The sequence below is a fragment of the Delphinus delphis genome, chromosome 12 (genome assembly GCF_949987515.2).
Source record: "Delphinus delphis chromosome 12, mDelDel1.2, whole genome shotgun sequence".
Taxonomy (NCBI): domain Eukaryota; kingdom Metazoa; phylum Chordata; class Mammalia; order Artiodactyla; family Delphinidae; genus Delphinus; species Delphinus delphis.
The window spans coordinates 41737778-41759007 of record NC_082694.2 but is presented as its reverse complement, the minus strand read 5'-3'; the positions used below and the strand labels follow the sequence as shown (position 1 = coordinate 41759007).

Sequence of the window (21230 nt, the reverse complement as noted above, 5' to 3'; positions counted from 1 at the left end):
CTTCAAACACGTTGTGACTCTTCCCTCTGGTCTTCAGGGTTTCTGATGAGAAATCCACAGTAATTTGAGTCATTTTACCCTGTAGTTAATTTATTTTTTACTCCAGCGCCTTTCAAGATTTTTCTTTGTTTTTGCTTTCAGTAGTTTGATTATATGTGTCTGGGCATTGATTTCTTTGAGTTTATCCCCATGGGGATTCACTGAACTGTAGGTTTATGTATATATAAAATTTGGGACATTTCAGCCATTATTTATCAAATATTTTTTTCAGCACCACACTCTTACCTCTCTACCTCTGGAACTCCAATATCATGAGTGTTAAATGTTTTGTTATTGCCTACAGGATCCTGAGACTCTGTTCAATTTTTCCATACTCTATCTTGCTGTTTTTCAGCTTGGATACATTTTTATTGATCCATCCTAAAGTTTAGTGACTCTTTCATGTGTCATCTCTATAATCATACTGAGCCCAATCATGAATTAAAACATTTTTTTTTGTCATTGTATTTTTCATTTCCAAAAGTGTCATTTAACTTTTTCTTTGTATATTCTGTGTCTTTGATGCATTGTCTGTCTTTCCATTTGTTCCAAAAGTGGAACATTTTTAAAATAGTTGCTTTGAAGGAACATTATTTGCTGGAACATTTTTTAAATAGTTGCTTTGAAGTCTTTATCAGATAGTTCCAAAATCTGTATAATTTTGGCATTGATGTCTTGAATTAGTGTGGTGATTTTGTTATAATTTATTAACTAAAGTCCATAGTTTACAGTAGGGTTCACTTATATAGTACAGTTTTATGAGTTTTGACCAATGCATGATGTCATGTATCCACCATTATAGTATCATACAGAGTAGTTTCACTGCCCTAAGTTTCTCCTGTGTACCACCTATTTATCCCTCTGCCCCCTGTTCCAGAATGGCATACAGTTGGAATCATACATTATGGAGTCATTTCAAACAGGCTTTTGTTTCCTTTGGGTATACCCAGAAGTGGAATTGCTAGATCACATGGTAGTTCTAGTTTTAATTTCCTGAAGAACCTCCATATTGTTTTCCATAATGGTTATACCAGTTTATATTCCTACCAATAGTGTACAAAGCATTTCCTTTTCTCCACATCCTCACCAGCATTTGTTACTTCTTGTCTACTTGATAATAGCCCTGCTAACAGGTGTGAGGTAATATTCACTGTGGTTTAATTTGCATTTCCCTGATGATTGGTGATGGTGAGCACTGTTTAATGCACCTGTTGGCCATTTGAATGCCTTCTTTGGAGAAAGTCTATAAGAGCCTTTGGCCATTTTAAAATTTGGTTATTTGGGTTTTTTTGCTATTGAGTTGTATGATCCTAGTAAGTATATTTTGATATTGGATATGTGGTTTGCAAATATTTTCTCTCATTCCATAGGTTGCCTTCTCATTTTGTTGACGGTTTCCTTTGCTGTGCAGAAATTTTTAGTTTTTTAGTTAGTCCCACTTATGTATTTTTGCTTTTATTGCCTCTGTTTTTGGTGTTAAATCCAAAACAGTCATTACCAAGACAGATATGAAGGAGCCAACCCCCTGTGTTTTCTTCTGGATCTTTTATGGTTTTAGGTCTTACACTCAAGTCTTTAAATCCATTCTGAGTTGATTTTTGTGTACAGTATAACATAAGGGTCCAGTTTAATTCTTTTGCATGTGGCTATCTAGTGTTCCCAGCACCATTTATTGAAGAGCCTGTCCTTTCTACATTGTATATTCTTGACTCCTTTGTCAAAAATTAACTGACCATGAATTATTTCTGGACTCTCTATTCTGTACCATTGATTTACACTTCTGTTTTTATGCCAATACCATACTGTTTTGATTATTATAGCTTTGTAATACAGTTTGAAATCAGAGAGTGTGATGCCTCCAGCTTTGTTCTTCTTGCTCAGTATACTTTGCCTATTCAGGGTCTTTTGTGGTTCCATACAAATTTTAGGATTTTTAAGAAATTTCTGTGAAAGATGCCACTGGAATTTTGGTAGGTATTACATTGAATCTGTAGATTGCCCTGGGTAGACTGAATGTTTTAACACTATTGGTTCTTCTGATCCATGAGCACATAATATCTTCCCATTTATTCTGTCCTCTGCATTTCTTTCATCAATGTTTTCAGGTCTCTGGTGTACAGATCTTTCTCATCCTTGGTTAAATTTATTCCTAAGTAATGGGTTCTTTTTGATGGTACTATAAGTGGGATTGTTTTCTGAATTTTTCTTTATGATACCTCATCGTTAGTGTATGGAAACACAGTTGATTCTTGTATATTGATTTTGTATCCTGGAGTCTTAAGGATTTTCTCTATAGAATGTCATCTACAAACAGAGATAATTTTACATTCTTTCTTCCCAATTTGGATGCCTTTTATTTCTTTTTATTGCCTGATTTCTCTGGCTAGGACTTCCAGTACTATGTTGAATAAAAGTGGCGAGAGTGGGCATCCTTATCTTGTTCCTGATCTTAAAGGAAAAGCTTTCAGCTTTTCACTTTTGGGTGTGATGTTGGATGTGGGCTTCACATAATTAGCCTTTATTATGTTGAGGTATGTTCCTTCTATACCCAGTATTTGAGTTTTTGATCATGACAGCATTTTGAATTTTGTCAAATGCTTTTTCCGCATCTATTGATATGATCATATGATTTTTATCCTTCATTTTGTTAATGTAGTTTATCACGTTAATTGATTTGCATATGTTGAACCATCTTTGCATCCCAAAATAAATCCCACTTGATTGTGGTATATGATCCTTTAATGTACTGTTGAATTCAGTTTGCTAATTATTTGTTGAGTATTTTTGCATGTATCTTCATCAGGGATATTGGTGTGTAATTTTCTTTTCTAGTAGTGTCTTTGTCTGACTTGATCTTTTCAGTTGTCTTTCTAGTCTCTATTTATTTCCATTCTGATCTTCATTTCCTTTTTCTAATTTTGAGCTTCCTTTTTTCTTTATCTAGTTCCTTGATATGTAAAGTTAGAATATATATTGGATTTTTCTTTTTTCTTAGTGTAGATGTTTATTGTTATAAAATTCCTTCTTAAAACTGTTTTTGCTGTAACCCGTAAGTAGCGATATGTTGTGTTTCCATTTTCATTTGTCTCAAGTTATTTCTTGATTTTAAAAAGTTTCTTCTTTGAGGGCTTCCCTGGTGGCACAGTGGTTGAGAGTCCACCTGTTGGTGCAGGGGACATGGGTTCGTGCCCCAGTCCAGGAAGATCCCACATGCTGCGGAGCGGCTGGGCCCGTGAGCCATGGCTGCTGAGCCTGTGTGTCCAGAGCCTGTGCTCCGCAACAGGAGAGGCCACAGCAGACAGAGGCCTGCGTACCGCAAAAAAAAAAAAAAATTTCTTCTTTGAGCCATTGGTTGTTCAGGAGTGTATTGTTCAATCTCCACACACTTATGCATTTTCCAGGTTTTCTCTTGTCATCGATATCTAGTTTTGTACCATTGTGGTCAGAAAAGATACTTGATATGATTTCAGTTTCTTAAATTTGTTAGGACTTGCTTTGTCACCTAGCATGATCTATCCTAAAAAACGTTTCATGTGTGCTTGAGAAGAATGTATTCTGCTGCTTTTGATGGACTGTTCTGTATATATCTATTAGGTCCCTCTTATGTAACATGTAGTTTACATCCTTTATTTCCTCACTGATTTTCTAATCTGGATGATCTGTCCATTGTTGAAAGCAGTGTATTGAAGCCCTGTACTATTACTCTATTGCAGACTATTTCCCCCTTCAGATCTATTAATATTTGTTTTATATATTTAGGTGCACCTATCTTGGGTACATAGATATTTACAATTGTCATATCCTCTTGATGAACGGATCCCTTTATCATTATATAAGGATCCTCATTGTCTTTTATGTATCTTTTAAAATTAATTTTTATTGGAGTAGAGTTGCTTTACAATGTTGCATTAGTTTCTGCTGAACAGCAAAATGAATCAGCTATACGTATACATATATCCCCTCTTTTCTGGATTTCCTTCACATTTAGGTCACCACAGAGCATTGAGTAGAGTTCCCTGTGCTATACAGTGGGTTCTCATTAGTTATCTATTTTACACATAGTATCAATAGTGTATATATGTCAATCCCAGTCTCCCAGTTCCTTCCACACCCTCCCTTTCCCCCTTGGTATCCATACATTTGTTCTAGATTCCAAATATATGCATTAATATACGATATTTTTCTCTTTCTGACTTACTTCACTCTGTGTGATAATCTCTAGGTCCATCCACCTCATTACAAATAACTCAATTTCGTTCCTTTTTATGGCTGAGTAATATTCCATTGTATATATGTGCCACATCTTCTTTATTCATTTATCTGTCGATGGACACTTAGGTTGCTTCCATGTCCTGTTTATTGTAAATAGTGCTGCAGTGAACATTGGGGTGCATGTGTCTTTTTGAATTATGGTTTTCACTGGATATATGCCCAGTAGTGGGATTGCTGGGTCATGTCTCCTGTTACAGTTTTTGGTTTAAAGTATATTTTGTCTGAGATAAGTGTAGCTTCCCCTACTTTCTTTTGGTTTCCATTTACATAGGACATCTTTTTCCATCCCTTCACTTTCAATCTTGTGTGTCTTTGAAGCAGAAACCAACCTCTTTTAGATGTCATATAGTTGGGTCTTATTCTTTTTCTCCATTTAACCACCCTGTCTTTTGGCAAATTTAGTTTATTTACATTTAAAGTAATTGTTGATAGGTGTGAACATACTGTTGCCATTTTGGTAATTGTTTTCTGGTTGATTTGTAGTTCCTTTGTTCCTTTCTTTTTCTCTTGCTCTCCTCCTTTATGATTTGATGATTTTTTCATAATGATGTGCATTGATTTCTTTATCACTTGTTTATCTAAAGTTTTTGTTTGGGGAATTACCGTAAAGCTTACATGAAGCATCTTATGCTTGTAACAGGCTGTTTTAAGCTGATAACTTAACTTTGAGTAACAAAAAACTCTACATTTTTATGCTCCCCCTCCACACATTTTATGTTTTTGTTGTCAAAATTTACATGTTTTTGTCCCATGTATTCATTAACAAATTATAATATAGTTTTTTCTAATACTTTTGTTTTTTAACCTTTATACTAGAGTTGTAAATGGTTTACCCACTACAATATTAGCATATTCTTAATTTAACTATATTTGCCAGCTAGTTTTATACTTTTATATATTTTCATTTTAATAATTGGCATCCTTTTGTTTCAGCTTAAGGACTCCCTTCTTAGCTAGTTTCTGAATCTCTTTGAGAGGGAGTTGCTGAGTTTGTGGCTGTATATTCGGTGGAGGGAAGTGCAGGAGCCTACTATGTCACCACTTTGGGTACTCCTCAGTTTTCTTAAAATGAAAATTTTAATGATATAAATTTCTTTCTAGATGCTACTTTCATTCATTAAATTATTCATCAAAATTTTAAAGAATGTCCACTAGGCCTTATAATAGGTGCTTGGGATACATCTAAATAAAACAAACTATTCTGTGTTTGTGAGGCTTACATTCTATCAGAGAAAAACAAGCAGTAAATTTGCACTTTAACTACATCCTAACTAGATTCAATATAATATTCTCAATATTATATAGTCCTGTGTATTTTCTAATTTTCATTGTGATTTCTTCTTTGGCCTAGGGACCAGGGATTATGGTCACAGAATGTAGCCTTAATAATCCTTGTTCTTTGATATTTGATGAAACCTGCTTTCTCAGTAAAAATATGGGCAGTTAAAACAATGTTTTATGTTGGGCTAAAAAGAAAATATATTCTTCTGTTGTTTTTTATGTGGCCTTTAGATAAGCACTGTTAATTCTATTGTTTTAATTTGTTTTTGCTTATATATTATGGAATTGTATTAAAATCTTCCATGATCTTTTTCACTGTCAGTTTTTTTTCTTGGAATTCTGCTTGTTTTGGACATATATTATGAAGGCACATTATCAGGTGCTTTCAAGTTCATAATTTTTGTCTTTCTGTTGAATCGTTCCTTTTATGATTAGGGTGGACTAACTCTATGTCTAATAATTCTTCTTTCCTGAGACTTACATACTTTTGAAAATATATATTCCAGCTTTCTTTCAGCTAATTTTGGCTAATTAGTTTATTTTTTATCTTTTTATTTTGTTTCTCTGCACCACTAGGTTTTAGTATACATTTTTTTTTTTAACAACCTTACAGTTTCTGTCCTTAGAGGGTGAGCTTAGTCTATTCAAATTTATTATGATTACTTGCATCTTTTTTCAAATCAAAGATGTTATTGATTATAGCATGCATCATTATTTTGTATATGTATGTTAAGTATCCATTACATGCTTAAAAATTCATAATTATCCTTCTCTTGAATTGTTTGTTTTTTTGTGTTTATGTAAGACCTGCTTTATATGTAATACCTAATACTGCTCATTTAAACTATGACACGATACCTTTAAAATAATCTTACATATGGAACACAGTTGTTGCAGTCTGTGTAAGTCTTTGGTTGCCAGTGTCAGAAATTCAAATGAATTTAAGCAAAAGGGGGATTTATTAACTCTTGTAAGTGAGAAGTACAGGGCTTTTCTGGCTTTAGGTATGGGTAGCTTTAGGGCTTATGCAATGTCACTAGGACTCTTTCTCTCTCCCTGCCTTAACCCTACTTTCCTCAGTTCTGGATTTTATTATCAGGCTTTATTTTCCATTTACCGAAGGAAAGTGATCACTGCTATTTCTAGGATTTTGGTGTCCTTAAAGCTTATGGTCTATCTTGTGTTATGCAGCATTTTAATGTCAAATGCTAGGGAAGACTTTTATACCTAGTTGGGGCACTTTGCTTTTTCTGAACTGGTTATGGTGGCCTGTGGGCTTGTACATTCCAAAGTGCTATGCTTGGTCATGTGCTCAACTCTGGAATGTAAGGGAGGATACACTGTGATAGGCACCCCTACTAGGTCTACATGGATAGTGGGAGGTTTGGTTCCTCAAAGGAACAACCAGATGAGGTTACCAATGAATAGAAAAGAGATGCTAGAAAGGCAAATATCATGTAAATGTACAATGCATTCCTTATCAGGTCATCAGACTTCTCATCAGAAATTTAAATGAGGATGTGAGACTACTATACTTTCAACACTATCACTGTCTATGATTGATCTTTCTTCTCAACTTCTAATAGATCAGTCAGCTGTAACCTACCAGACTAGATCCCTTTCCCTCCATGGTCAAGTCCTATCAGCTTCACTTTCTGAAATTTCTGGAATCTGCTCATTCTTTTAATCTGCCATTGATACTCTAATCCAATCTATAGTTCTCTCTTTAATCTATCAATATTAAATCCTTACTAATCTATCTATATCTACTCTGGTTCCCTTTCAGTCTTTTCTCCACATTGCAGTGTAGTGATCTGTTCAAGATGTAAATCTCATTATGTGTTTCCTGTTCCTCAACTATACCTCAAACTTTTATTTATTTATTCATTTTTTTCCTTTTTTTTTTTTTTTTTTGAGGTACGCGGGCCTCTCACCGCCGTGGCCTCTCCTGCTGCAGAGCACAGGCTCTGGACGTGCAGGCTCAGCGGCCATGGCTCACGGACCCAGCCGCTCCGTGGCACGTGGGATTCTCCCAGACCGGGTCACGAACCCGTGTCCCCCTGCATCGGCAGGTGGACTCCCAACCACTGCGCCACCAGGGAAGCCCTACCTCAAACTTTTAAAATCTTTCATGGAGAGAAATTCTTAGATAGATTTGCATCTGGCCCTTTATCACCTCTTCAGCTATTTTTGCACAAGCATTCCCTTTTGTATAATTAAATTGTACATTCTCATCATACTGTCCACCTCTCCTTTTAACACTTGTGATAATTACAGTTTTACATCCCATATGAGTATTTGATGAATGTCTGAATTCTCCACTAGACTATGAAAGCAGATACCTTGTCTTTGTCTGTTTTCTGTCATTTAATTTCACTACCTAGAATGTGAAGGATTCTATTTATTTATAGTAGGAAATAAATATTTATTTAATTAACTGATCGATTGCTGTAAAGAGACCTCCATGGTCACTAGGACAATTTATTTGTTCAAAATCCAGCTCCAAGAGCTTTCTGGTCAATTGATTTTGGATTTAGGCCCTCTAATATAATCTGACTTGGAAGTTTATAGAGAATATTGTGTAGCTATCAAATGACAAGTGTGGGGATGTTTCAAGTATCTGTCAACACATTCATGTAAGATCATATGAAAGGGAGATTCAGACTATAAAGCGGTAAAGATACACTGATTGAAATCAGCAAGGAGTAGAACATTGGACTGGTTGGATATCTTTTTTCCCCACTTGCAACATAATAAGTTACTTATCTAATTGAAACCCTCATTTTCCTTTTGTGCTTTTCTGTTTCTTACATTTTGTTGGGTTTAAAGATGTATTTGCTGTTTTGGATACTTGCTTTGAGAAAAGAAGCAGGGAGTTTCTACTGCGTTCTACCTCAGGAAGCAAAGACCATTGCCTAGAGTCAATATTGTACTGAGTAGACCAGGGTTAGGGCAGGACTATTTCTCTCCAGCCTTGGGTACCATAATGGTAAAAATAGTTTGCCATGGGGTGGGAGGACAGGCTCTTCTCATCCTTTCTTCTATACTAGGACTGGACCCCTTCTTCTTTTTATACTTTCTTTAGTTTTTTCCTTCTTAGGTATGGATAATCTACTCCCCCTGCGGTTCCCTTGGGACAGCTGCGTGGGTGAAAATGAAATGACTATATGAATAAAGAGGAAAAGAAAAATTTAATTAATATAAATAAGTTAGTTTCTTTTTTACTGTAAAGAGGTCTGGGTTCACAGTTTATATCTAATACCAACCAAAATTGAAGTATCAGTAATTTCTTTGACTAATAGCATTGCTAACATCAAAGTTTTTGGAGATTGCTTAAGAAAATTGTGCATGAGTTGGCTTAGCTGTGAATTAGAATTTATATAGTTTAGTAAATTTATAACATACTTTTTACATCTATTAAGTGAATTAATAGAGAAAAGACAAGTTGATAGCGTTAGGAGCAAAGGAAAAATGTTAGGAGTAGTAATGAGAGGACATAGCATTTAGGTAAATATACTGAAAATATACCTGAAGAATTTGATCATAATCTAACTGACAGTTTTCAATACTAGTTTGACCTTTTTTCCCTTCACTTTCCTTTTTTAAAAAAAAAATTTTTTTATTGGAGTGTAGTTGCCTGACAATGTTGTGTTAGTTTCTGCTGTACAGTGAAGTGAATCAGCTATATGTATACATATATCCCCTCTTTTTTGGATTTCCTTCCCATTTTGGTTACCACAGAGCACTGAGAATTCCCTGTGCTATATAGCAGGTTCTCATTAGTTATCTGTTTTATACCCAGTAGTGTATATATGTCAATTACAATCTTCCAGTTCATCCCACCTCCCCCTTTCCCCCTTGGTGACCATACATTTATTCTCTTGCTCTGTCTCTCTATTTCTGCTTTGCAAATAGGTTCATCTGTACCATTTTTCTAGATTCCACACATATGCATTAATATATATTTGTTTTTCCCTTTCTGACTTACTTCACTCTGTATGACAGTCTCTAGGTCCATCCACGTCTCTACAAATGGCCCAGTTTTGTTCCTTTTTATGGCTGATAGTCCACTGTTTATATCTTCTGTATCCATTTATCTGTCGATTGGCATTTAGGATGCTTCCATGTCCTGGCTATTGTAAATAGTGCTGCAGTGAACATTGGAGTGCATGTGTCTTTTTGAATTATGGTTTTCTCTGAGTATATGCCCAGTCGTAGGATTGCTGGGTCATCTGGTAGTTCTGTCTTTAGTTTTTTAAGGAACCTCCATACTGTTCTCCATAGTGGCTGTGTCTATTTACATTCCCACCAACAGTGCAAGAGAGTTCCCTTTTCTCCAGACCCTTTCCAGCATTTATTGTTTGTAGATTTTTTGATGATGGCCATTCTTGTGAGGTGATACCTCATTGTAGTTTTGATTTGTATTTCTCTAATAATTAGTGATGTTGAGCATCTTTTCATGTGTTTGTTGGCCATCTGTATGTTTTCTTTGGAGAAATGTCTATTTAGGTCTTTCACCCATTTTTTGATTGGGTTTTTTGTTTTTTTGATATTGAACTGCATGAGCTGTTTGTATATTTTGGAGATAAATCCCTTCTCAATTGCTTCGTTTGCAAATATTTTCTCCCACTGTGAGGGTTGTCTTTTCGTCTTGTTTATGGTTTCCTTTGCTGTGCAAAAGCTTTTAAGTTTCATTAGGTCCCATTTGTTTATTTTTGTTTTTATTTTCATTGCTCTAGGAGGTGGGTCAAAAAAGATCTTGTTGTGATTTGTCATAGAGTGTTCTTATGTTTACCTCTAAGAGTTTTATAGTGTCCATTCTTTCATTTAGGTCTCTAATCCATTTTGAGTTTATTTTTGCGCATTGTGTTGATTTCATTCTTTTACAGGTAGCTGTCCAGTTTTCCCAGCATCACTTATTGAAGAGACTCTCTTTTCTCCATTGTATATCCTTGTCTCCTTTGTCGTAGATTAGTAGAACATAGGTGCATGGGTTTATCTTCAGGCTTTCTATTCTGTTCCATTGATCTGTATTTCTTTCTTTGTGCCAGTACTATACTGTCTTGATTACTGTAGCTTTGTAGTATAGTTTGAAGTCAGGGAGTCTGATTACTCCAGCTCCGTTTTTCTTTCTCAAGATTGCTTTGGCTATTTGGGGTCTTCTGTGTTTCCATAGAAGTTGTACAATTTTTTTGTTTTAATTCTGTGAAAAATGCCATTGGTAATTTGAAAGGGATTGCATTGAATCTGTAGATTGCCTTGGGTAGTATAGTCATTTTCACAATATTGATTCTTCCAATCCAAGAACATGGTATATCTCTCCATTTGTTTATGTCATCTTTGATTTCTTTCATCAGTGTCTTATAGTTTTCTGAGTACAGGTCTTTTACCACCTTATGTAGGTTTATTCATAGGTATTTTATTCTTTTTGTTGCTGTGGTAAATGGGAGTGTTTCCTTAATTTCTCTTTCTGATCTTCCGTTGTTAGTGTACAGGAAGGAATGCAAGAGATTTTTGTGTATTAATTTTGTATTCTGCCACTTTACCACCAAATTAATTGATTAGCTTTAGTAGTTTTCTGGTGGCATCTTTAGGATTTTCTATGTATAGTATCATGTCATCTGCAAACAGCGACAGTTTTACTTCTTCTTTTCCAATTTGTATTCCTTTTATTTCTTTTTCTTCTCTGATTGCCATGGCTAGGACTTCCAAAACTATGTTGAATAATAGTGGCGAGAGTGGACATCCTTGTCTTGTTCCTGATTGTAGAGGAAATGCTTTCAGTTTTTCACCATTGAGAATGATGTTTGCTGTGGGTTTGTCATATATGGCCTTTATTATGTTGAGGTAGGTTCCCTCTCTGCCCACTTTCTGGAGAGTTTTTATCATAAATGGGTGTTGACTTCTGTTGAAAGCTTTTTCTGCATCTATTGAGATGATCATATAGTTTTCTTTAATTCGTTAATGTGGTGTATCACGTTGATTAATTTGTGTATATTGAAGAATCCTTGCATCTCTGGGATAAATCCCACTTGATCATGGTGTGTGATCCTTTTAATGTGTTGTTGGATTCTGTTTGCTAGTATTTTGTTGAGGATTTTTGTGTCCATGTTCATCAGTGATATTGGTCTGTAATTTTACTTTTTTGTGATATCTTTGTCTGGTTTTGGTATCAGGGTGATGGTGGCCTTGTTAAATGAGCATGGGAGTGTTCCTTCCTCTGCAATTTTTTGGAAGAGTTTGAGAAGGATGGGTGTTAGCTCTTCTCTAAATGTTTGATAGAATTCACATGTGAAGCCATCTGGTCCTGGACTTCTGTTTGTTGGAAGATTTTTTATTGCAGTTTCAATTTCATTACTTGTGATTGGTCTGCTTATATTTTCTATTTCTTCCTGGTTCAGTCTTATAAGTTTGTACCTTTCTAAGAATTTGTCCATTTCTTCCAGGTTGTCCATTTTATTGGCATAGAGTTGCTTGTAGTAGTCTCTTAGGATGCTTTGTATTTCTGCGGTGTCAGTTGTAATTTCTCCTTTTTCATTTCTAACTTCATTGATTTGAGTCCTCTCCCTTTTTTACTTGATGAGTCTCGCTAAAGGTTTACCAATTTTGTTTATCTTCTCAAAGAAACAGCTTTTATTTTCATTGATTTATGCTATTGTTTTCTTCATTTCTATTTCATTTATTTCTGCTCTGATCTTTATGATTTCTTTCTCTACTAACTTTGAGTTTTGTTTGTTCTTCTTTCTCTAGTTGCTTAGGTATAAGGTTAGGTTGTTTATTTGAGATTTTTCTTGTTTCTTGAGGTAGGAATGTATTGTTATAAACTTCCCTCTTAGAACTGCTTTTGCTGCATCCCATAGGTTTTGGGTTGTCGTGTTTTCATTGCCCTTTATTTCTATGTATTTTTTGGTTTCCTCTTCGATGTCTTCAGTGATCTTTTGGTTATTTCGCAGTGTATTGTCTAGCCTCCATGTGGTTGTGTTTTTTCCAGTTTTTTTTCCTGTAATTGATTTCTAATCTCATAGCGTTGTAACATTGTGGTTGGAAAAGATGCTCCGTATGATTTAAATTTTCTTAAATTTACTGAGGCTTGATTTGTGACCCAAGAAGTGATCTGTCCTGGAGAGTGTTCCATGTGTGCTTGAGAAGAAAGTGTATTCTGCTGCTTTCGGGTGGAATGTCCTATAAATATCAATTATGTCTATCTGATCTATTGTGTCAATTAAAGCTTTGTTTCCTTATTAGCTTTCTGTCTGGATGATCTGTCCATTGGTGTAAATGGGGTGTTAAAGTTCCCCACTATTAATGTGTTACTGTCAATATCCCCTTTTATGGCTGTTAGCATTTTCCTATGTATTGAGGAGCCCCTATGTTGGGTGCATAAATATTTACAATTATTATAGCTTCTTCTTGGATTGATCCCTGGATCATTGTGTAGTGTCCTTCCTTGTCTCTTGTAACAGTCTTTATTTTAAAGTCTAATTCATCTGATATGAGTATTGCTACTCTAGCTTTCTTTTGATTTCTTTTTGCATGGAATATCTTTTTCCATCCCCTCACTTTCAGTCTGTATGTGTCCCTAGGTCTGAAGTGGGTCTCTTGTAGATAGCATATATGTGGGTCTTGTTTTTGTATCCATTCAGCCAGCCTGTGTCTTTTGGTTGGAGCATTTAATCCATTTACATTTAAGGTAGTCATTGATATGTATATTCCTATTACCATTTTCTTAATTGTTTTGCATTTGTTTTTGTAGGTCTTTTTCTTCTCTTGTGTTTCCTGCCTGGAGAAGTTCCTTTAGCATTTGCTGTAAAGCTAGTTTGGTGGTGCTGAATTCTCCTAGCTTTTGCTTAACTGTAAAGCTTTTGATTTCTCCATCAGCCTGAATGAGATCCTTGCTGGGTAGAGTAATCTTGGTTGTAGGTGTTTCCCTTTTAGCACTTTAAATATATCCTGCCCCTCCCTCCTGGCCTCCAGAGTTTCTGCTGATAAATCAGCTGATAACCTTATGGGGATTCCCTTGTATGTTCTTTGTTGCTTTTCCCTTGCTGCTTTTAATATTTTTTGTTTGAATTTAATTTTTGTTAGTTTGAATGATAGGTATCGTGGCATGTTTCTCCTTGGGTTCATCCTGTATGGAACTCTCTGTGCTTCCTGACTTGGGTGGCTATTTCCTTTTGCATATTAGGGAAGTTTTCGAGGATAAGCTCTTCAAATAGTTTCTCAGACCCTTTCTCTTTCTCTTCTTCTTCTGGGACACCTATCATTTGAATGTTGGTGTGTTTAATGTTGTCTGCAAGGTCTCTTAGACAGTCCTCATTTCTTTTCATTCTTTTATCTTTATTCTGCTCCTTAGCAAATATTTCCATCATTCTATCATCCAGCTCACTTATCTGTTCTTCTGCCTCAGTTATTCTGCTATTGGTTCCTTCTAGTGTAGTTTTCACTTGAGTTATTGTGTTGTTCATCTCTGTTTGTTCTTTAGTTCTTCTAGGTCCTTGTTAAACATTTCTTGTATTTTCTCGATCCGTGCCTCCATTCTGTTTCCCAGATTTTGGATCATCTTTACTATCATTACTCTGAATTCTTTTTTAGGGAGCTTGCCTATTTCCTCTTCATTTATTTTGTCTTATAGGTTTTTACCTTGCTCCTTCATCTGTAACATATTTTTTTGTCATCTCATTTTTTTTGATGAGTATGGCTGTGTTCCTGTCTTGCTGGTTGTTTGGCCTGAGATGTCCAGCACTGGAGTTTGCAGGCAGTTGGGTGGTGCCAGGTCTTGGTGCCGAGATGAGGAACTCTGGGAGAGCTCACACTGATTAATATTCCCTGGGGCCTGAAGTTCTCTGTTAGTCCAGCAGCTTGAACTTGGCACTCCCATCACAGGAGCTCAGGCCCGACCCCTGGCCTGGTCATACAGGGGCACCTCCCATCCCCTTAGGTGTCAGTACTAGCGCCCAGTAGTTGCTCTGTGAGAATTGTTCTGATGCATACTTGTGTACTTGTGAGGAGATGCGAACTGCACGTTCTTCTACTCCGTCATCTTGACTCCGTTTCCCCTGGGTCATCCTGGGGAAGACGGATTGAAGCCAGGAGAAAGCTAGAGCATAGGAGACCTGTCAGAGGCTTGTTCGATGAAATCGGGTAAAGGATGGCGACATTCTGTACCTGGGCTTTACCCATGGTGGGGCAGTGGGCACCTTGGGCAGCCAAGGTGCGCTTCCACCTCTCACTGTTGATTATCCTTCCTGTAAGCACCTGGACATTTCTGCAAAATCGGCTCCTCAGACCAGCCAGATAGCTTCCATCAGCTCTTTCAAAGCTGGAGGAGGAACAGGTTGTGCAGGCTTTGGGTTCAGCTTGGCTAGTCTATCCCAAAAGGAATAGCATGTGTTTTGGGGAACACAAAGGGATGCTTTTCTCTTTCATAGTTATGACACTATGGTTATAAGGGACTTCATGTGTCTTCTACAATAGCAAAGAGAGGAACACACTATTTTCTTTCATTTCCAATATGCTAATTGGTACAAACTGCTCTCAAAGGTATCTGCATGCCAAACCGAGAGATTCTATCTGCATATTCCACTGAAGATTAAGTAGCCTGTTACAGATCCTTATTTCTTTGATGGTTGTTGAGCTGCACCCCACTGGCCTACAAGGCCTCTACTTGCCCAGCTTCAAGACTGGAGATAGAGCTCGGAGTTAGTGACAGAGACATTAGTGTTTGATGGATGGGGGAGCATACATGTCTGAATCAAGGTCCTGGAGCAACACCCCACAGTTTGTGGTGGACAGTGGACAGGACGTTGTGGCTGACTTTGCTGGGGGGATGGAGGGAATCCTTTCAGTTTCCTTTAAACATCATCCTGACAAACACTTAACACAGTGCCTTGCCTATTCTAGCTTCTTGATAAATAAATATTGGTTAGTTGAATGAATAAAGGAATAAATGAATGAAGAGTAAATAGTTGAATGACAACATTCTAGACCTTCACAATATGAATAAATATACATGTCAACTTCTCTTATCAAGATTTGAATACAAAGTAATCTTTTAATAATTTAGATAATGTAGATGAGATGATTGATTTGATTTAAGAATTTCAAGAGTGGAATTTTCTTAAGTTGGATTACTGTATCTAAAATGCAAATGGTAAGTAATAAAATGAAGTAAGATAACTTGAAATTGAAATGAGCTTATGTTATGAGATACATACTCTTTAATTTAGGAATAGTTGATTGCTAGGCTCAGGAGATGATTTTTTAAAGACTTTATTCTCTTTCTAACTTGATTTATTTTAGAATTTTGCCAAGTAGAAGTTGTTTTGAACTTTCTACTTAACGTGAATCAGTGTTCACTTCTGAATTATCATAGATTTTAATTTAGCAAAATTCAATCAATGGATTATAGTATATATCATTTATTGGGTTTAATGCTGTATATCCAGCAAATAGGTTCCCCTACATTTGGATCTATGTGATTGATATAATCTATTGGTTTCCATGTTTGAATATTTGAGTATGGTTTATGGTAAAGAGTGTGGGCTGTGGTGTCACACTTGAGTTTCAATCCCCAATCTGCTGCTACTTAGTGAACAAATTATTCAACTTGTTAAACCTTAGAAGCATCTTGTATAAAATGGAGGTGATACCTACCATAAGAGGTTCTTAGTCCAGTGTCTGGGATATAGTAGGCATTCAGTAATTGGGAACAACTATTGTTTTCCTCATTCTCTTTTGTTCTGCAGCTTTCCCCGTAAATAACCCAGATAAAGATGCAAGACATGTAATAAAAGTGGTAAGTATTGCTCTTTAATTTGTGTTTCACATATATTTGACATTTTAATTTTCTGCTTTATTCATTTCATTTTTGTAAAAATGTTTCTCACCTTTAGTTTTCATAATTTTAATTAACAATACATCTAATATTATATATTTTCACATTATTAAAATGTAAAGACTGGAGAATTTTGTTCTTCTGCATTGACATTTATCATCCTTGTATCTTATCTAGCTCTCTATCTTCTGCCTTTCTTTTCCTCTCTGCTCTAGATGATAAAGTCCTTAAAGGCAGGAATGAGGTTTTATTTTTGTTTGTATCCCCTGTGGCTAGTACTATGAACAAAATACTGTAGACACTCAGTAAAGATTCATGTATGAATGAACCACCAGGGTAGTTTGCAGTGTATCCACCCTGTTATACATGTTAGTACACATTGAGTGTCTGTGTACGTGTACAGTTCTTAGTGTTTTTAGTAAGTTCTTTCCATAAGAAGACTACTTTCTCATGTCTAAGACTGTAGAGATAGCATTACAAAATGTTAAAAATGAGGTTCTTTCTTTATTTAGTGCTTTTCTGAGATTTTTGTGATTCAAGTACTATTATATATTACATATGTATACTCATTTTCACAGTTGAAATACCAATTCCATCTTTAAAATTTTTTTCTAATAAAGTTAACTTTTCTTTTATAGGAATATCAAGAAAATGGCCCATTATTTTCAGAACTTAAATTTTATCAAAGAGCGGCCAAAAGAGACTGTAGTAAGTAAAATTAGCAAAGTAAGCTACTTCCATATATATGTTTGCTAAAGTGGCTGTTAATATTTTTGTCTTTTTCTGGCCTTATGGAAAATTCTTTTCAATTAGGAATTTTTATTGTAAAATGATAGTTAACTGTTATATAAAAACAAGACAGATGGTATACAAATCTTGATATTATATACATAATTGGTTATATATTTCAAGTAAAAGTTATTTCTTTTACTTTACATAAAATGCTGGATTGTTGACCTAAGCTACCAAGAGTTCTCTAGGTACAAAAGATAGTAAAATGAAATTGTTTCTTTCACAAAAAACCATTTGGATAAAAAGGGTATAAGGAAAAGACAATAAAATGGGCAGTAGATTATAAAGAAAAGGAATGACCATAGAATAGATTCGGGCATAGTGTATGGAAATGATTAAATATTAAGATGATTTAGAAAATAAGTTAAAAATGTTAAATATTTGTATGTTGAGTAATTAATTGGAGCTGGATATCAGATGTAAGAACTACCAGTTAGAGGATTGGAATATGAAATAAATATGAGCAGAGCTAAGAAGAAAAAAAGCATGTTATAAATACTGTATGATATAGATGGACTAGTAAAGCTTAAAGGAAATTGATATGAGTATAATTAAGGTCCTTTACATTATGTTTAGGAAAGAGAATGATGAGTCTAACCTCAATAATTAACTTTGTTTTCTTTAACAACCTTCTGAGCATTAAGCCTATAGTCGTTACTAACTGCTTAAACTATGTCAGAGTGACAAACAGAATCCATTAGACTTCATCGCTTATCAGTAGAGCTGTCTTAAACATTAAGCATATATGGTAGAAAAATGAAAAATTAAATAAGCTGCCTGATTAAGTGGATTTGATTTTTTTAAACAAAATTTAATCAAAACAGTTTCAGTGCAACAGTTTCAGAGTAAGATGATTTTTCTGCCCAACTTTTATTTATTTATTTTGACTACTGTGGCTTTAGACTTTTAGTAATATTGAAGAAAAAGCTGTCTTTCTACTGATCCTTTGGTGGTTAACATATTTTATATTCAAAAATGTAACAAACATGAAAGGGAATTAATTTTTTTAATGAATAGAAACATTTGTGTAAATGATATCAATGCATTTTATGACTATGCTATTTTTGTTTCTGTTTTTTATTGCATATTTTATTTTTTATATTAAAAAAAGTTTTTTGGAGTATAGTGGATTTACAATGTTGTGTTAGTTTCTGCTATACAGCAAAGTGAATCATATATACATATATATATTATATATATATATCTACTCTTTTTTAGATTCTTTTCCCATATAGGTCATTACAGAGTCTTGAGTAGAGTGACTATGACTATTCTTGTTTTGGTTATAACTGATTTAAAATTTTAAAATGTTAGAAATCCGTGTATGCTTTTATGTTAATTATAGTGATAAATAGAATTTGCAACTATTAGCTAGATATATTTGATTTTTAAAAAATGTTTTTAGGAAGGTCTAATTTCTATTTAAGTTAGCTAAATAAGTTTAAGCATCTACACAAAAGTAAGAAATACCTTTCTAAAAAAGTATACCTTTTTTCCTGTGAAATTTGTCTTTGCAGTCAAAAAATGGATAGAACTCAAACAGCTTGATTATTTAGGAATTCCTCAGTTTTATGGATCTGGTATTGCTGAATTCAAGGGAAAAAGGTAAAATGGAATTATTATAATCAAATATTGTCCTGTAACTGTTTCTCATGTGGTCTATTAGTTATTTGTTGCTATATAACTAATGACCTAAAATGTGGTGGCTTATAATGACAAACTAATATTACCTTAGTTTCTGTGGGTCAGTTATCTATGTATAAATGGCTTCCCTAGATGGTTCTTGCTCAGGCCTTCTCATGAGGATATAGTCAGATGTCTTTGGGGCTGTAGTCTTCTCAAGGCTCGACTGGGGAAAGTTCTGCTTTCAAAATCACTCATGTGGCTATTGGCAGGCCTAAGAGGATCAGCTTTTAAATTCTCTCACGTGATTGTTGGCAGGCCTCACTTCCTCACCATGTAGGTCTCTCCAAAGGGTGCCTGAGTGTCACAAAGGCATGGCAGCTGGCTTGCAGTAATTGAAAGAGAGAGAGAAGGAGAAAGAGCACACACAAGAGCATGCATCCAAAACGAAAGTCACAGTCCTTTTATAACCTAATTGTAGACGTGATAGCCCATCATTTCTATTGTGTTCTCTTTGCTAGAAGCAAGTCATTAAGTCTACCCCATAGTCAAGAGAGGAGATCTAATTAAGCTCCATCTCTTGAGAGGCACAACCAAAAATTTGTAGAAATGTTTTTAAACTCACCAAACATGGCTAGTCATCACATATAAATAATTAATAGTAGTGATTTTAAAGAAATGTCATTTGTTAGGTACCCATTTTGTTCTTTCAGTAGCCTTTTAAGATAGGTGATAATATTTCTTTTCCTAGGTGAGAAGATAGGCTGAGGTCAGTGCTTTGCCTAAATGGTCTTTAAATGCTATAAATTTTTTTAAAAAATGAACAAACAGTAATCTTGAAACAAAGTAAAGGGCTACCTATAGGGGAGTGAATGGCTGAGTAAACCATGGTACATCTATATCATGTAATACTATGCAGCCCATTAAAGGAATCAATTAAAGCTCTACCAGTTGATTTGGAAGGATTTCAATGAGATATTATTGAAAAAAGTATGATGCAGAAAAGTTCATATAATTAGATTGCATTTTTGTCCAAAAAATACAAAAATTCCTATGTGTATTTGTGTGTGTGTATACATAGATAGATATAGAATTGGGGCAGATATGAAGGGAAGAAAAGGGGCGGGGAGAGGTCCCAAACAGAAAAGAAAAAGAAGACATACATTTAGGAAAACACATGTTTATAAATGTATAGAGAAAGTAAATATGATTTTCTAAGGTCAAGAAACAAATATAAATAAAATCTTCTGTATGGAAAAATAATTGCTCAAGGCCATATGGCAAGAAGGTGATGGAGTCAAAATGAATTAAGTTCAAGACTAATTTAGAAAGACTTCTCTTTTCATGTTCTAAGACAGTGTGAGTGGTTCGGCACAGAATGCTCTTCTACTCAAAAACTAACTGCAAAGTAAATACTTAGTATGTTTCTGCAAAAGACGTACATGGCAATATAACGTACATTCGTTCTCTAATGGTTCAGATTGCATCATTCTTTATTGTTAAGTTGGGGGTATTTTTCCATTGTTTCAAATTCATAAATAGACAGTTTCAGCATTGCTATTTTAACATCTCCTTTTGACTTCTCCTTCTTATAGTTACAGATTTATGGTAATGGAAAGACTGGGAATAGATTTGCAGAAGATCTCAGACCAGAATGGTACTTTTAAAAAGTCAACTGTCCTGCAGCTAGGTATCCGAATGGTAAGAAAGAATGACTTATTTCCCATGCTCCATTTTCAGATTATTTACTTGTTACAACATACAAATTGTTGCCCTTTGTGGAATTATCAGAGAATGAAGGATTATTGCCCTAGAAATGTCAGTTATTGAGCATAGATACTATTTTGGTGAAATTGATAACAGTGGGCTCTGTAAGTGACAGAATGTGCTGTGTTTGGCACTACAAACTCAATTAGGCTTGGTTCTACAGTCTGATTTTTTTTTTTTCTCACAGCTTTGTTTTACATATCAGAACAAGCTTGCATTTCTATAAGAATAACCTCTCTTTTGTCAGTTATATTTATAACAATGCAAAGTATGGCAAAATATATTATTTTCCATACTACACATGTGGTGGTAAGGGGGTGCTATAACGTTTTTATTATGCGTTTGGGATGGTGGCAGTAATTAGTGTGGCAATGAATAATATATACTTTGCCAAATAAAAAGCAATGAAATCTTAATAGCACCCATGCACACATTTTGTTTATACCACGTATTCGTCTTATCTTGTTTGTGTTTGGTTTGCCTAAGCTCCATTTTATTTTTTCCACTTTAGATAGAATGCAACTACTCATGCCAAGTTGGGATATGGCAAACAGAACTCATTAATTTTCCCATCCATCCTCTAGCCAGCCAACAAATGTTTATTGAGCATTAGGCATAGGTA

At 35.0% G+C, this 21230-nt stretch overlaps 1 protein-coding gene across 3 annotated transcripts in view; it reads left to right on the top strand.

Moving 5' to 3' along the window:
- VRK2 (VRK serine/threonine kinase 2) overlaps positions 1-21230 on the top strand; it is a 97018-nt gene that overhangs the window by 24324 nt on the left and 51464 nt on the right. For all 3 annotated transcript variants that reach the window (XM_060026557.1, XM_060026558.2, XM_060026556.2), the window contains exons 3-6: positions 16338-16387; positions 17065-17134; positions 18736-18823; positions 20437-20542. In XM_060026557.1, the coding sequence (XP_059882540.1) occupies positions 16338-16387; positions 17065-17134; positions 18736-18823; positions 20437-20542 (314 nt within the window). The remainder of the gene's footprint in view (positions 1-16337; positions 16388-17064; positions 17135-18735; positions 18824-20436; positions 20543-21230) is intronic.